Source organism: Pterocles gutturalis, unplaced genomic scaffold, assembly GCF_000699245.1.
Source record: "Pterocles gutturalis isolate BGI_N339 unplaced genomic scaffold, ASM69924v1 scaffold46451, whole genome shotgun sequence".
NCBI lineage: Eukaryota > Metazoa > Chordata > Aves > Pterocliformes > Pteroclidae > Pterocles > Pterocles gutturalis.
Genome location: NW_010104661.1, coordinates 1 through 16,600, shown reverse-complemented (window position 1 = coordinate 16,600; position 16,600 = coordinate 1). Strand labels below are relative to the sequence as shown.

General features: G+C 37.0%; 1 protein-coding gene across 1 annotated transcript in view; it reads right to left on the bottom strand.

The window, feature by feature from the left end:
- Window positions 1–16,544, bottom strand: part of PTPN2 (protein tyrosine phosphatase, non-receptor type 2) — a 32,226-nt gene extending 15,682 nt beyond the window's left edge. The window contains exons 1-6 of the mRNA XM_010087126.1: window positions 16,438–16,544; window positions 16,194–16,281; window positions 13,566–13,656; window positions 5,805–5,905; window positions 4,953–5,051; window positions 3,664–3,801 (exon numbers count right to left, since the gene is read on the bottom strand). Of these exons, the coding sequence (XP_010085428.1) occupies window positions 3,664–3,801; window positions 4,953–5,051; window positions 5,805–5,905; window positions 13,566–13,656; window positions 16,194–16,281; window positions 16,438–16,544 (624 nt within the window). The remainder of the gene's footprint in view (window positions 1–3,663; window positions 3,802–4,952; window positions 5,052–5,804; window positions 5,906–13,565; window positions 13,657–16,193; window positions 16,282–16,437) is intronic.
- Window positions 16,545–16,600: the final 56 nt, after the last annotated feature.

The following is a 16,600-nucleotide window of genomic DNA, read 5'->3' as shown; positions in this document are numbered from 1 at the left end:
ATCTGACATTCAAGTGAGTCTGGGTTCTCCTTTCCTGTTAGAGACCTAACACCTCTGTCCTATTTTTGTGGTCATGAAGATCAAAATTAATTCCCACTTCAGTTTGACAAAAGTGATAGGATATCCCACAAGTTTAAAAGGAAGTGTATGCCATGTTGCAGAAAGCCCTTCAAAACACTATAGGAATTGCATACATATATGCATCCACATACAAAGACACCACTAAATCCCAGAACATCACCTGCCATTAGATTACTTGCCTCCACACGCAAAGGATCTTCTTGGTACGTTTAAAATTTTGGACATTGTAAACTATCAGCAAAGCAAATCTTGTCTTCTTGAACTATACTGACTCTTCCTGGTTCATCCACAGGATCAGACAGCGAGGGCCACTAAGCAGTCTCACGTCACCTTAATCTGACAGCAATGGCCACACAGAGGCCTGGTACTAAGTTGAGAATCCATTTTGATAATGGGTTTTTCAAAATATTTGCTATTTGCAGAGGACTCAGGATTCCACTTGGGGTTTATTAATGGTCCTTACTCTAAAGTATCATGCCACCAGTGTCACATCAAATCTAGTTCTTTTCTTCTAGTCCTTTCTCCTCCAGCAAGTATTTTCTTTGCAAACCTCTCCTTCAGCTGCTTTATTCTTATTTTTAGGAACCAAATCTGAGACACAATCATCAAGTTTCCTCCAGCAATTTCAATTCCTTTCCACTGCTCCATTTCTTCACCCAGTCAATCCCCAGGTTCCCTCAAGTACCGATGCTCATTTGCCCTTCCATACCTTCCCTGAATTCCCCAGTATCAATGTAGTGGGGTTTTACTTACAAGCATTCATTATGTGTCACATTGTATCCCTCCCCAGGCTATCTGGGTTGCCATATCAGAAATTACTGAAAATGAAATTTTTTTCTCTCTGAAGTCCAGTATTTATACTTCTGACAAGGAAGGATAAAAGCAGCAGTAAAAGAATAAAATAAAAATACATATTCAACCCAGGGTATTCCAGAAGTTAGCTGTCAGTATCTAACAATTCTCCCATAGTACTGTCACAAAACTTAGCAACCCCATCCAATAAGGTTATTTTGCAGATTTAACGAAAGGCTGTCAAACACCTATCACTTCTCTAGTATACTGGGAGACTTTGCTTCAAATCACAGATGTGCAATAGCTTCGCACCTAAATTATTATGAATTTTTAGCATGAGCACAATATTTTCCTTCTACCCTTATTTTCCAACAGAGGCAAGGGTTTGTGGAAGCCTTCACAGTCAATCTTTCCTCAATGAGACTTCTAAACCTGAGCAATTACAGCAGAAAGCAGCAGTCAACGTTCAGAAGAGCTGACTGATACCAACAAAATGAGGAAGGATACATAATGAATCATGGTGGAAAGGCAGCTTCAAATTTCTATATTCTCAAACACAGACTGGGTCAGGCAAAAGTAAGGAAATTCCACAATAATCACCAGCAAGACAAAGCACATTAGAAATGTTTTCAAAACTTTTGAAAAGATACCAATAAACACTATGTCCTCTACAAAGCTTTTTTGGACTATGGTAGCTGCAACAGCAAACCCAAATGTCTGCCTAAAACAGATATAAACAAACTAACCCACCAAATGCCTTGATCTAATCCTGAAAAACAAACACTGCACCTCCAACCCCCACCTGTGCTTCTAACTGCACTCTAACAAATCAAAACAAAAACACCAACAAAAACAACCAAACATTCAGAGGTTGTTTCATTGGTAACAACATTAAACAAGCACTTTATTCTTCATACGTATCTATTTTGCCTATGCTTTAGAGAGATTTATTGCAGTAACACAAATTTACTTGAGTTCAGAAAGGTTGTATTAAAGACAATTTGAGTTGTCTCTGTTTTCCAGGAAATAATAAAATTTAAGTCTTCTTGGAATTCAGAGTATATTTTGTTCATGAGTCATCTTATATTCCAGGCATCAAGTGTCTAAATGTCTTACTACTCTGCCTCCACCAAAGTCCCCTCTAGAATAACTTGTATAAACATAGTTAAGCTCACATTTCAAGTTACTGCGAATACCCAGTTCTCACAAGTTTTATGGTGTAATTATCAAATTCTTACAGAAGGCTGCACAACATTTGTAGCGTTCTTCTAGAAAATAAGTAGTTTTTCTGCTTGAGTAACCGAGTATGTTCTAATTCTTCTAGCTGTTTTATATAAAAAATATTATTTGGAGTTAATATTCGTGGAGCCTTGTAGGAGTGCTAGGGCATTAAAATAAAAATTCATTCCAGTAAGTTTGCTAAGTATTTGCAAAAATTATTTACATGACATACAAGAACCTCTTTACAGCGCTGATGGGCCTGCACTACCAGTCCAAAGCAAACCCAGAAATTCAAGTACTCAGTAGTTCCAACTCAAAAGTCTACTATAGTATAGGCTGTGCTGTTCCTCAAGGGATTTCTGCATTTTCCAGCTAATGTTATGTCCAAACACACACATATCATGAAAACTGCAACCTGTGAAAACCAGAAGTTGAAGATTAGGGGCCAACATCTAACAACCATTTTGGTAGTTAGGAAAATGTGCCTCAGCTTTCCAAAAAAGGGGAGGTATTCCTTCTCAGGCACTAGCTTGCAAGCACTACTCTCGTTTTCTTTGCCTTTACTATCAATAAACAAACTAAACAGAAATTCTTCAGGTCAGTAGGACAGAATTTCACAAAGCTTTTCTTAGATTGAACAGACCAAGGAACAACATGCTAAGTTTTATCATGTTGATCTCGTGCAGGAGGTTTTGAATTAACAAACATTATCTTGAAGTACCATTAATCCAAATAATTTTGAAGTATATCAATGTTTAGTTGTATAAACCAACATGCAAAGGAACATCTTCAAGCTTTCCTTTCCCAAATCCACTGACAAGACAACCTTGAGTAAAACTTGCCATACTAGCACTTTCAATTAATATAAGGCAAGGTTTATAGGGAGAGAGAATATCTTACAAGACATAGCTGGAACAAACTGACAAGCTCTTCAATCCTGTCTTCAGCTCTGAAACAGAAGCAGCAAATTCCAACCCAAGCTCAGGCCAGGAACAATTTTTTTGAGCTTAACTTGATTAAACTGTCAAAGTGCTTAATTTTTAAGAGAAAAGGATGGTTGGTCCTGTGGAGCAAAAGGGGAGGTAAGCAAGAGGAGATAAAGTTACCTATCTACAGGTGGAAATCACCCCTCCCCCAAAAAACTTAGATAACTAGACTGAATTATACAGAAAACTGAAGTTCCATTTAAAGAAACAGTAATTACTGAGTCTGATCTCTGATATTAAAAAGAAATCAGAATTTTCAGCTCCTAGGTTCCTTCTTTTACGCTATTTCTTACAGCTCCTCTCAGAATCACCACTACCACCAATTACAGTTCAGCATGTTAAGGTACTGCCAAATGAAAAATGTAAGCATAAAAATGCTGAAGCTGTTATGTCTTTTAATATAGAGATAAAATCAGGTCTAACTCGCTTATATGTTACACATACATTTTCAACAATATCAGAAGCAAAGTGCATTACAATTTTCAGTGTAAAAGCTCAAATCTGTAGTGACAATATGCTAAATGGTTTTCGTTACATACTTTAAGCCCAGGAATATGAGCTATACAGACTGAGAAAAGCTTACGTTGGTATTTTCTAATTGCAGTAGATGTACTGTGTAATAGGATTTGACGTCTTCAGATACTAGCCTCACACGGAAACCTGTTTCACTGAATGTCATAACTTCTTCTTCCTTTGTTGGCCAGTATTGTGCACACTTCACCTAATTTATTTTTTTTTAAAGAGGAGGAAAAAAAAGGAAGGAAAAAAAAAGAAAAATACGGTTAAGCGTCTTGGTATCTTGGACTTTGCCTGAGCAGATTCTGAGACCCCATTATTCCATACAGTAGACTCAAGTACCTGCTCCCAGTTTGAGGAATTCTCAGAGTCCATAATGTTTACAGCCAAGTTACTACAACTGTTTCAATGGTTATTATGCATTCCAGCTTTATGTGTTTATGCTTTCTCTCATCACAGGTCTAGCATGTTTTGAGATACATCTTAACCACTCTACCTCTCTCCCGTCTAGTTCTCTACAGTAAACCGAGATCTTTACTCAGCTATTTCAACATTTCCCCCCTCCGTTTCTGATGTGCAGAGCTCCACATTTATGTAACTGATGTAACACATCCACTTTTCCCAAGGCTTGCTGAATACTGGAATATTCCAGTGAAACAAAAGAATGAACTAACAAAGCAATGCAAAACTGTCCTTGCCCTTTACTCCTCTTGTCCTGCACTCTAACTTTCTGTATGAAAATTTCTGCATAAGTGACTTTTTAAAGTCAAATCTTTTTCACTAAAAAGAAAAAACATAACCCTCAAATGACATGCATTTGTAACTAAAATCCACAGTGGTTTCAGGCACATTAGCAGAAAAACTACATCGTAACAGAATATTCATGTATTCTGCACATATACCGCTAGATGTAAAGAAGCAAAAATAACTAGATCAGTTTGACAGCTGCTGGGCAGCAGCTTGTCTTCTTGTTATGAACCGTTAAGATCATTATATAACAAATACACTACTCTGCTAGATTTAGAATAATCTAAAGATACTTTAATTCAAACTTGTTTTCCCACCTTCCATTTTGTTCTACAGCATCTTACACAGCTTCTACTCTTATCTTATTTCTATCTGTACATCCTCCTCTCTCTCACGATGTTACTTTCACCATTCTGGATGTGTATTTATTAGATGCTATTTTCACCAAACTGAATTTTGTGTCTTAGCTCCGTCACTTTAATGTTATGTTAAACACATCATGTTGCACATCAGTGAGAAAGTCTGTTAGTTCTTTTAAAATAACAATCAAACATTGTTCAACACAAATTACGTGGCTTACTTTACAACTTTAGGCTTAATATTACTTACTGATTCTTTTTCAACAATTCTGTTCAGCATGACAACTGCTTTGGTTTGTTGTTGCCATACCATTAGCCAAAAATGACAACATGTATTAGGTAGTGGACCCTGTGTAGTGAAGAAAAAAAAATGGGTATGAGAATGTATAGGAAAAGCAGTGTTTGAACACAGTTATGGAAAACTGTGTGAAACAGGAAAAAGTGTTCCTCTTAGAAGTTTAAACAAATTATCAACAGAATGATAGAAATGATAGGCAAGAAAGTGACCACACTGCACAGATCATTCCAGTACTTAAAAAAAAAGAACAAACACAACCAAACAACAACACACTAAGAACTCAGGGAAGGGATGTTTCAGTTTGGGCATCAATACTATTCTGCTGTAGCTTTTCTTCTAACAGTACGTGTGTTCAGGCAAGAAAGTGACCACACTGCACAGATCATTCCAGTACTTAAAAAAAAAGAACAAACACAACCAAACAACAACACACTAAGAACTCAGGGAAGGGATGTTTCAGTTTGGGCATCAATACTATTGTACTGTTAGAAGAAAAGCTACAGCAGGTGTGTTCAAAAGGTACAAGATAAAATAAGGGGTAAAAGTGTTGTTGCAACCTATTTCCAAAACAACTGAAGAAAAGAGCACGAAATAGTTTAAAAGCTTTATATGCAGTAAATTATTCATACTTAAATATTCTCTTTAGCTTTTTCTTAAAATATAAAATATGTTCACAACTAGATCCAACAGACAGTTAGTATGAGATATACATAACTCAGAGACAAAGAAACATCCAAACACAAATTACGCTCTCTCCCGCAGATTCTCAATCCCTGTGATAACCTAGTAATTGGTACTATTTACCTGTGTCAAAATGTAGCATCTCTGGGCTTCTTCTATGACCACTAGGCTGGCATTGATATAGTCATTCTCGGTGTTCTGCAGTTTTACACGGCTATGGTCATCTAAAATTCAAAGAAAATTAAGAATTAATGATGCATCCGTCTTGCTAAGTACTAACAGGCAAGTTTAGGTCTGACAAGCAATTAGAAATAAATTCTGCAGTACTAATTCAAATGGCAAACATACATGAAACTAATTTCATATGTACCCTTGATAACTGCCTGTCTCATTCTCCCCTTAGCATTCCACCAGTCACTTCAGGCAGCTATTAACAGAAGCTGCTCAGAAAACTGGAATACCCAGTTACCTTTAAAAAACAACTAAACAAAACAACCCACCTACACATGCCAAAAGATGTTCACAGCCACCCCTCAATAGTCACGCTTTTTTAATACAACAGCACCACAACCTACACCAGGCAGCACTCTGTCCTATCACACCACATCACTCCACTGCAGTTTCTTTCCTCCACTGGTTTCCTTTAAGTTCAGAATTCCAAGATTTTTGATGAACTGAAGTTTCACAGATTGAGGTAGAATCATTAAGTTAAACTCACACAGCCAAAAAAAAAAACCTACTTGCAATAATTCAAACCAAGCTTGGATCAATTTAATCTTCCCTGTAATTTATTAACACTATACAAATTAAAAATACTAAAGAAGGGCCACACGCCCAAATGTACCTACTCAACAAATCTTCCAATTAAACAAAACGTAATCTAGTTACCCCGCTTCAGTCTCTCACAATTACACAGGCAAGACAGAAGATTCCCTTATTATGTCACAGGCAAGCATAAGGCAAAGAGGCAAAGGACTCAGTTTAAAATTCTAACATTAATATGAGAAAGATTATCAGACTGTCATACTAAAACACTGCATAATAAAAAATCACTGTGGCTATTCCTAGAACCTTCTAGTACCCGATTTATCACCCTCTAGGAAACATTTAGGAAATCAGACTTGTTCACAGTAAGTAATCCTTCAGCCATTTATTAGAACTGCATTAAATAAACAGCATATTTAGTTTAAAATTTGTACACAGCTGTATGCCAGGAAATGAGATCCAACTGACTGCAAACTCCCTGAAGCTCAACTGCCCAGACAGACTGTTTATGAGAAGAGTAAATAAAAAATAGCAAACCAAAATGAATTTAAGAGACTTCAACACATTTCAGGAAGAGATGGAAGAGATTCCATAAAGAAACTGACAAGAGTTGAGAGTGAATTATGGTGCGATGCAAGTTTTTAACCTATGTTCACCTGATTTACCCACAAAACTCATTCAGGGTGCAGACTGATGGCACAGTTGCTCTTAAAATGTCAGCCCACTGTTCCCTCTCCCATCCCTGTACCAAAACGCTAACCTCCTTTTGACAAACATATTGGGAAATGCACAAAATGCATGAGTTTTGACATGAGCAACTACCAAGTGTCACATTCAGCGCAGCTACGATAGCTGAACTCCGATTAAGTCCCTATATCACACCAGTCTATACAGCACAAGGCTTATCTAAGAAATCCATTAATATGACCCCAGATAGACAAAAAGCTGATACTTTCAATTCAAGCTGTTACTGAATTAGACTCTCGTTGTAAGGACTGCTCATATGATTTGATAAACACTTTCCATATGTTTGGAAATCTGGGAAAAGTAAATTTACTAGGTCTTGATCTGCTTTTATACTCTCCCTCATCCATCCTCTATGGGCAACTGTCAAAGAGGATCTTGCTGGATTCAAGGAATGAAGACACCAGTAAATTGCATCTTTTTTTTTTTCTTTAAAGCTTGAGATTTAAGGTTATTATCCTACCTCCTTTAGGTGCTAGCTTTTATATGCAGTTACACACAAAGGTGCAGAGAACAGAAATATGCTGAAAACCTATTTTTAATATAAAAGTATGAGAAAGTTTCTGGTTTAGTCTGTTTTCATTAGCATTCCAGCTCTAAGGCAACACCATCTTAACTTTCAGGAGTCTTAAAAAAATTTATGATACATCTGTATGAAGAAAAAAATATTATCAAAGCCAAGACACAGTAAAACTAAGACATACATGCATTTTAAAGTAAAATATATCTCCCTGTGTTATTTTCTTTGGATAGGAAAGTGTTATTTTTTTTCCTTTCATGTATCACTTTATCTGAAATGTTCCTACTGGAGAGAAACCAAGACCTTTGTAAATATTACATGTCATTTGCCAACAGGAAAAACTTAAGATCTTGTTATAGTAAATCACACATACCGGTACTAGCATTCTCGGAAAGATGACGTAAGCAAGCACTGTTAACAGTTTAATCACCCAGCAGCAGCTGCTATATTGCTGCCAGTACAAGAGAACTGCCGAGTCCCTAATGAGGTTTCCTACTGTAATCCTTACAGACATTTTCAGCCTTATTTTTTCCTTCTCAGAAATTCTGCTTTGTAAACATGAACAATAAAATTATAAAAGTTTTTTAAAGCTCCTTTAACAACTAATTCTATGCACAGACAGCCTCCCTCCTCCTCCCCAACTAAAACAGAGGCAATTCTACAAGTACACTGGCATAAGCTCCACATGACAAAGCAAGCCACTAGAATATATTGATTTCCCTTCTTTCAAGGGAAAAGGTTCAGAAAGGACACAATGACCTAGAAACCTCATTCAAGCCCTGGCTTGCTCTTCTGAATTAAATGAACCAAGCCAACTTTTGACAGTGAGTTAGCTGTAATGCATTTCCCCTTACAAAGTACTTGAGATTTATACAAATTATAAACCTATCTTAAATCTTATCTTAAAGATTTATCTTAAATGTTGCCATGCCCGCAACAGCTAAAATATAGTATTGATTTTCTGAAGTGCTAATTCCCCTATCTCAACAAACTATGCAGCGTGAAAAGGAAGTAGAAGCCTTAAAAATGCTTCTCATTCTGGCTCCTGCACTATGAAAACTACTCCCAGAAAGACCCTGTCTGAGATAGGCAAACTCTTATTACCCACTTCAAGTGAAACCCCATCCCACTGATACCACTGACAACACTCCCCGTGTCTCAAATAAGGCCAAGACTACACATTACATATCAATTTGCCCACTCCCTGCTAAAAAGAAAATGACATATCCAGTTAAAACTGAGATATTAAACGTTTGGCATTTTACATCATACAGTTCTTGGAGTTGGTTAATGATAGGTTTTTATTTGAAAACAACTATGTTTCTAAAAGTGAAACTACTATAGAACTTTAAAACTATCTTTTAGCCAAGAGATGTCTCAGGCTCCCCAAATATAGAGCTATTAACAACAAAGGAGAGTGAAATGCTACTTAATGGATTAAAGAAAGTCATAAATAAAACATGTAGCAATAAGCCATCCCAATGACCCAGTCTGACCTTTTCCTGCCTACCAGCAAATCTCCTTCATTTCACTAATCTAAATCTAGTCTGAGCTGCTAAATTATTCAAATTACAATACTCTCACTAGACTTATAGTCTCAAGTTTCAGAGGTAGCCCAAGGCAAAAGAAAGACAAACTGACTATTCCCCACCCTGTCACTGATCATATGTAATGAACGCCAACATATCAATCATGGCCTAGGTCATAACTGAAATATATTCATACTGAAATATAGGCATAACTACTGCACAGGATCCTTACACTTTTAAGTGGGACTGGGGAAAAAAAAATTAAGATACAGTAAAGTTTAGATCAGTACGTGCTAAAAAAATTCCCCTCTTCCCCAACCCCCAAGAAAGAAGCACCTCCAAAAGCGACATATTGAGTTTATTTATACCATGCTTCTGGTAACAATTTGTTTTACAGAATCATTAGATAATCATCAAAATCACCAATGTCAGTTTCTAATATGGACAACAAAAAGTGCAGTAGGCTTATTTTGGACAGAATATCTCCCTATTCTCAGCATATACACTCAGGACCGAAAGGGAACGTTTTTGCAATGATAGTTAATCAGCACTATGTGCAAAACCACCCACATCAGCTCCAGCTCAGTGCTCCCTGTAAAGCACAATGCTCTTCACATTCCTCTCTCCCTGGTATACACTCTGACAACTGTAAGCCAATGGTTGAAAGGTCCAACACAGGCTACTAATGGCCACAGGAAGAGAACAAGAGAAATCGCTGTCTCTCAAGATCCTCCAAAAGCAACATGAAATCAGGCGGAAATGTTCAGATGACCCAAGATATTGGGCTACACACATTACAAAGGAATGTTACAAAGACAAAACTGCGTAAACCCCCATCTACCTTCCAAAAGCAAAAGGAAAAAAAAAATCCTGACAATTTTGCTGAGGGGATTTCCTTCTTGCCTCTAAACTTGGGAACACAGTAAGCAGATCTCTAAAGGTGTTTACAGTCCATCTGAGACACTAGACTCTTTTGCTATCAACTAAGGGTAAGATTTAGAAGGAAAGTAATAACAGAAATCTTAGAGTTTCATTAAGTTATCAATAAAGAATAATAACCTCACAAGTTATTTTCCTCTTAACAATGTTTTCTGAGAAATGGTTTCATCTGTCAGGAAATGACTGGCTGTCAAACCAAACCTATTTCAGATTAACTTCCTGTTTCAACAGTACTACACAGCCAAAATATTCCTCTCCCTATTCTAGACTAATACCAAACTGCTAGACTGCTATTTTTTTTGGCTAGGCAGTAACTCTTGAGGGCTTTTACCCAACCAAACTTATACACCCCATAGCTCTTTAGCCAACAAAACTGGACACTAACAAAAATATTTATGAAACTGGAGACAATGTGAAACTCAACTGTAATGGGCAAAGATGATTAGCCTTTCCGGCTAATAGAAAACAACTTTTACGGTATGTAACGGACACAAATTGGTTTCAGTGTACCTGTCCTGCACATTACGGCTGAAATGGGGCAAACCAACCCAAAGCATTTTTTCCTGTACTTGTAATTGATATCTTTTCTGTAAGACAGACTAATCTTTGCATTTCCTCTTGCAGACACACCACCTCAGATTTTAGACTGGCTTGGCCGCTATCGAGATTAGCAAACCATTTTCGCACTGCTATGGAGAAATAAAACATTTTCATCAAATTATGTCTTATGTCTTACAATATGTTTAAGTAGATAGATCTTAAAAGTTTAACTTCTAGTTCTGAAGGCCTTTGACTATCAGAATACTATTACCCATTCTTCATTTAAACACTGCTAAAGAGCAGTAAAATTTGCAAAGTGAAGGACCAATATGTTAAGATTGTATAAGACTGAGTTGTCTTGCATTTCTGCAATGCCAGTTCCTTGCATACATGCACCACGATTAGATGGGCTCACCACAGTGACCAAACCACGCAGCTTTTAACCCATCTGCTTGGAAATTTAGGTACTGCTATCCTGGAATGTTATTTACCATATATTCACTTCCCGGTCTCTTTCTCCTCCCAACTCTCACCATCGTTACAGAAACAATTATGAGTCACATTTGAAAATGCACAGATGTAAAATTCAACAGCAATTAGTTCAAACACAGTGTTTTGCTCTGTTCTCCCCATACAGCCTTGCTCCTAGTGCCCAGTTCTGCAGGCTGTCTTGGTGGGCCAATTCAAAACTTCTTTCATAAATGCTAAAAACTGAGACATGCCTCAAAGTTCACCATCTTAGTTCAGTCATCACGTTATACTTCACGTCAACTAGCATGCAATGACTCTGGCCCTTCCCTGAGCCTAACTACTATTTCAAGACAAAATTTTATCTGTTTCTCTGCTCTTGCACAGTGTCCGGGGATCAATACAATAATATAATTAATTTCCTCCTGGCAAAATGAGCATTTCAGAAGCCACGACCAAGGCAGAGGTGTTTGGTCCTCTTCGCTATTGTAAAAGGCATGCCACGATTAAGGAAAATTTTGAGCTCCAGAAAACTACAGGAGATGAATACGACTCACACATCTAAGATATTATTGGAGGCATTATTAGATGCTATTTAAATAACACAATGTCTTTATTTCTTATTTCAGAAACGCCCTTTTAAAAAGAAAGAAAAACCACGAATACATTGAAGGTAAGCTGCCATCCTCTTTGTAGTAGCGCCTAAGGAATGAAATCCAGGGACAGGAGAAACGATAAATGCATGAATACAGCTTCTGCCACAGAAGTTGTATAGGATATTGGACCCAGGAATAGAACTTGGGTCTCATGGGTTCAAATCCAATTTCCTGCTTTCTTTTGTTACAACCATCCCAATTTAGGTATGAAACAGAAAGTGAATAAAACATGATCTACTTTACCACCACTAAAATGTTAATGCTGTGCTGTAACAGGACAGCAAACCTGCGATATGTAAGTACCTTTGCATAAATCAACAAAGGTCCAGCAGAAGCCTATCACCCTTTGCTGAGCATGCAGTGGAACTTAGGAAGCCTTGACTAACTTGAGGTATCTTTTTCAGAGCCGTACATTTCTCAAACAGACCATACTGGGGAATGCTATGCAGACACAGCAAAGAGGCTGTGCACTAAACTACTGAAGTCCAGCTTCATCAGAGTGCAGTGGTGAAATGCAGCATTAAGCCAGGCTGGATCCACTTGGTGCGAATACGTTGTGCAAGTGAGCATTCTGGCAGCAGTCTAGCGAGCAGCACTCAGCGGCTGCATCTGACCAGCATGACTCAATCTGAGACCCTTTCTGTGTAATTTCGAGAAGTGCTATGCACATGCTATTACCACAACTTTCAACTGGAAACAAGGAGTTCAGCACTTCTCCAAATCTTACAATAGGTATTCAGATCAGGCTCTCAAACAAAAAGCCCCAGTACACTAGCAACCCTTCAAAAATTCTAGATACAGTAAGAAGGCTTTTCTGAGCCGTTGGTGCTCTGAGAAACTTCATACTAAAAGAACACACAAACATTTAACTTGTTCCAACTTCAATATTTGGCACAAAAATAAAGGCTGTACTGATTTTTTTTTCCTAGTCCTTCTGAAAGTGATTTATTATAGATTTCTCCAGCTATAACTACATATTGGTAATCTTTTGCTCACATCTTTTTAATAATGATTTTGGATTACAGTTTCTAAAGTAAGTGCTGTTGAAAAAAGTCCACAACACTTCATCAGCAAAGAAGCTGGTAAAAATAGCTGTCTTCACCTGAGATACAAGATCATTGTGTCACAAAGACCATTTATGGCAGTTAGTAAAATACAAAGCACTCCATACCATATCTACTTGCACTGAGAAAATTACAGAACAACTTTATGCATACATTCTTCCAAACAGACAAAAACAACGAAATCTCAATAATTTTTTGAATCAACAGTAGAAATCCAGTGGCATTTATCCACACAATCTTGTAAGTGTGCAGAATAATTTAGCCCAAAAGGAAACCGTTTATGTTAGTCAAGGCTATTAACTTAATTTCTGTGCTCAGCAGATGTTCATTTTTTTATGACAGATAAAGCAATATTAAACACATAATTTCCTTATGATAAAAATATTTTTGAAATATTACCTTGCAGTTCACAAACATTTACCTACATACCAATAACCACAAATTGCAATTATCTCTCATTCAGCATAAAAAGTTTAACCAGCAGACTTTTCTCCCTTCTGTTACACACAGTTGTGTATGTGTTACAAAAAACATACATGACTACAGAAATAAACAAAATACAAAACCTACAATGACCCTGATTTATTAGCTACAGCATTAAACTGGCTAAGTAAAAAGTCTAGAAAGTTTACTGCAATAATTACAGAAAGGATACTTACACGGACTAACATCTCTGTATCTGTTTCGATTTCTGTTTTCTGGATATTTTGCAACTTTATGAGGGTAGTCACTGGATTTATGTCGAATTTCCTTTAAAAGACAAAAAATGCAATTTACTTTAGCCAATAAGCTGATTGAGGTTAGTGTTCTACACATCCCATGGGATGACTTTCAAGTGTAGTAATTAATCAAGGTTATTAATAATTAACATTTTTTAATCAACCTTTACTACACTTAGTGTTATTTTTACTCAAAAAATGTGCCTCATTCTTGGTCAAGCTGTTGCCCTTTAGATCTTCCCATACTTCGCCAACACCATCAAATCAATATAAGCACAATTCGGTAAGCAACTGATGTAGCAAGAACAAAAGGGGAGAAGCCCCAGACATTTATTATGCTTACAGTTTATCTCAGACTTGTATGTCATCTGCCACAGTAATAAGAGACTTGGAACTAACAGCAGTATACTGCTAGCTCCTTTACACCAAGCGGCAGCATAAATCCCCACAAAGGTAACTGAACTAGTTAACGATTTTATGGCTGCTGTTAACAGCCACAAGATCATTCTTGGTGGTTTGACAGTTCAACCCATACAGCTGTATTTAAACATGATCCAATATCAAGGAACAATTCTACACTCACAAACATCAATGTGAAATCACAGCCTGCTTCTTTCCAGGTATTAATACAAACCTTTCAATAATCTGCATTTAGAAGATATTCAAACACACGCATTTACACACTATTTTAAGGAGCATACTGTTCACGTACTCTGAATGGTCAGTTTTACTAAATTTTTGCCTCTTAGGGTATCTTTTCCACAACTTCACTAAGATATACAGATTGACTTTATGTAGACAACTGAAATTACAGCTGAAGTGCTATTGACGAGCAGCCTCCAATGAACTGAACTATCCCTTTGTATCTCTGGACTCATCCCATTTTAACAACATGTTCTACAAGATAGAATTAATATTTTATTTTTAATTTTCCTTTTGTTTTTAGATTATGCTGCTACATGTGATCATAATGTCTCAAAGAACATTTAAACTTCTCTTTACAACTAAGCATTCTTTGGTCTTCTCTATGTTTCCTCTATCTTCTCAAACTTTTAAAATAGCCTATATATTCCCAGAAACTGAACACAGCCAAAAAAGCATAACATACATAAGGAAGCTCCATTTTTTAGCATCTGGTGTGTGACACTACTTAAGTGCAGTGCCAACCTGTAAAGAACGTAAACCACAATACAGAACAGCAACTGTAAAGCAACTGTACATATTTCTACAAAAATCTCTTGAACTATTAGATAATCAGGTTTTTTTTCATTTTGCTACAGCACACTGGAACTTTTCTTCTCCTCTAGCTTATATGGCTTACAAGCTTCGGGAGCAACCGCATGCACATTGAATAAATGCATCTGGCAAGCATTCACAACTAAGTTCCCATGAAATGTAAATTTTGTATTACTCCATAACAGGTTGCATCATATTTTATTTTTAAAAGCACTGGCATTCTCTGTACACAGAAAAAGACCTGTAATTTGGTCAAGAAACACTAAAATAGCTAGAAACACTACTACAGTGATGGGAGGGGGGAGCTTACTAAAAAGAATTAAACCTAAGGAAGTTTAATTACTAGTTCTAAAATCAGTTTTCCCACATACAATCCAGCCAACACAAACTGGAGAAATAAAGCAGATGCCAGATGTAACATAAGGCATGTTACACAAGAAAAACTTGCATTAAAAAAAAAATGAAAATCAGTATTATTTATTCAGTTATTAATTCAGATTGGATAGGAGCTCCGGCAGTCCACATAAATATTCCAAGGTTCATATGATCTTACCACAAGTCTTGGCAAATTCATGGAAGTGAAGGGCAAATATACAAAACACATCTCAGCAAGAAGAATGAAAAAACCTAATACACAACTTTTTTTTTCTTTATTGTGAATTTACAACTTTATTGAGAACTTACAGTTCTCAGGGCAAGTACGTATGTTTCTTATACAACACTACGATAGGAAAATACCTTCCTAAACAAAAGCTCAGTGTAAAAACAAGTAGTCAGCCATTAGAGTATTTTCTACAAGTTTGTGCTATTTAAAAACCTCATTTTCTGTCTTCCCTTTAGTTTTTAAGCAGATCTGTATTCTCTGGGTTTAGCATAAAACAAATGCATTAAGTACCCTGAAAAAATCCTGAGTTCGCAAAATCCACAAAAATTGGGAAAACACAAAATTCTAACACAAAAACAGCTCTATTTTAAAAAATTTACAACACAGCTGTAGCAAAATTACAGCTACTTTAAGAGACAATTTTCTCTTCACTTTACTTCTCCAACTATAACTAAATAACATTAAAACGACTTGCAAAAGCTAACTTACTTGTTCAGTCTGGATATACCAGATGTAATGTGTGTGTGCACTTTTTTACCTCACAAAGGATTCTGGTTGCAGAATTCTTCCCATACATTTTTATCTCCTTAATTTAGCACCGTTCATTTCTGCTCTCCCTTGTTAAATTCAAACCACAGTTCAGTTCTATAACACGTCTACAGAAAACATATTTGAAATACACACATGCATATATCAAATACACCACTATCTGAAGAGACAAAAAGCACAACAAAGTTACTAAAAAGAACTTTCGTTTTGGCTTGTTTTTTCTCATCAGCGAGAGAGCACTGTAAAATACTGCTCAGTAACACAGACCTACACCATCAAATACCTGCTCTGGTATCATAAACTTATACAAAAGGTCTATTTTATGGACCTGACCCCAAGACTATCGCCCCAACAGTTAGCAATCGCTGTTGTTTCTAGAGAAAAGGGGCAGGCACTGTGTTTTCTGGGCTGGTCCCCCGCAACCGCCCAGCCGGTGAAGGCAGCGGTACCCGGCGGCTGAGCGGGTGCCTGAGGAACTGTTGCAGAGCCGCCAACGCACGGGCTACGGCAAGCCTCGGCCCGATCACCATTATCGGGGACAACCTTCCACTTTGCCTGAGGAACAGCGGGGAAAACACCCCCGCCC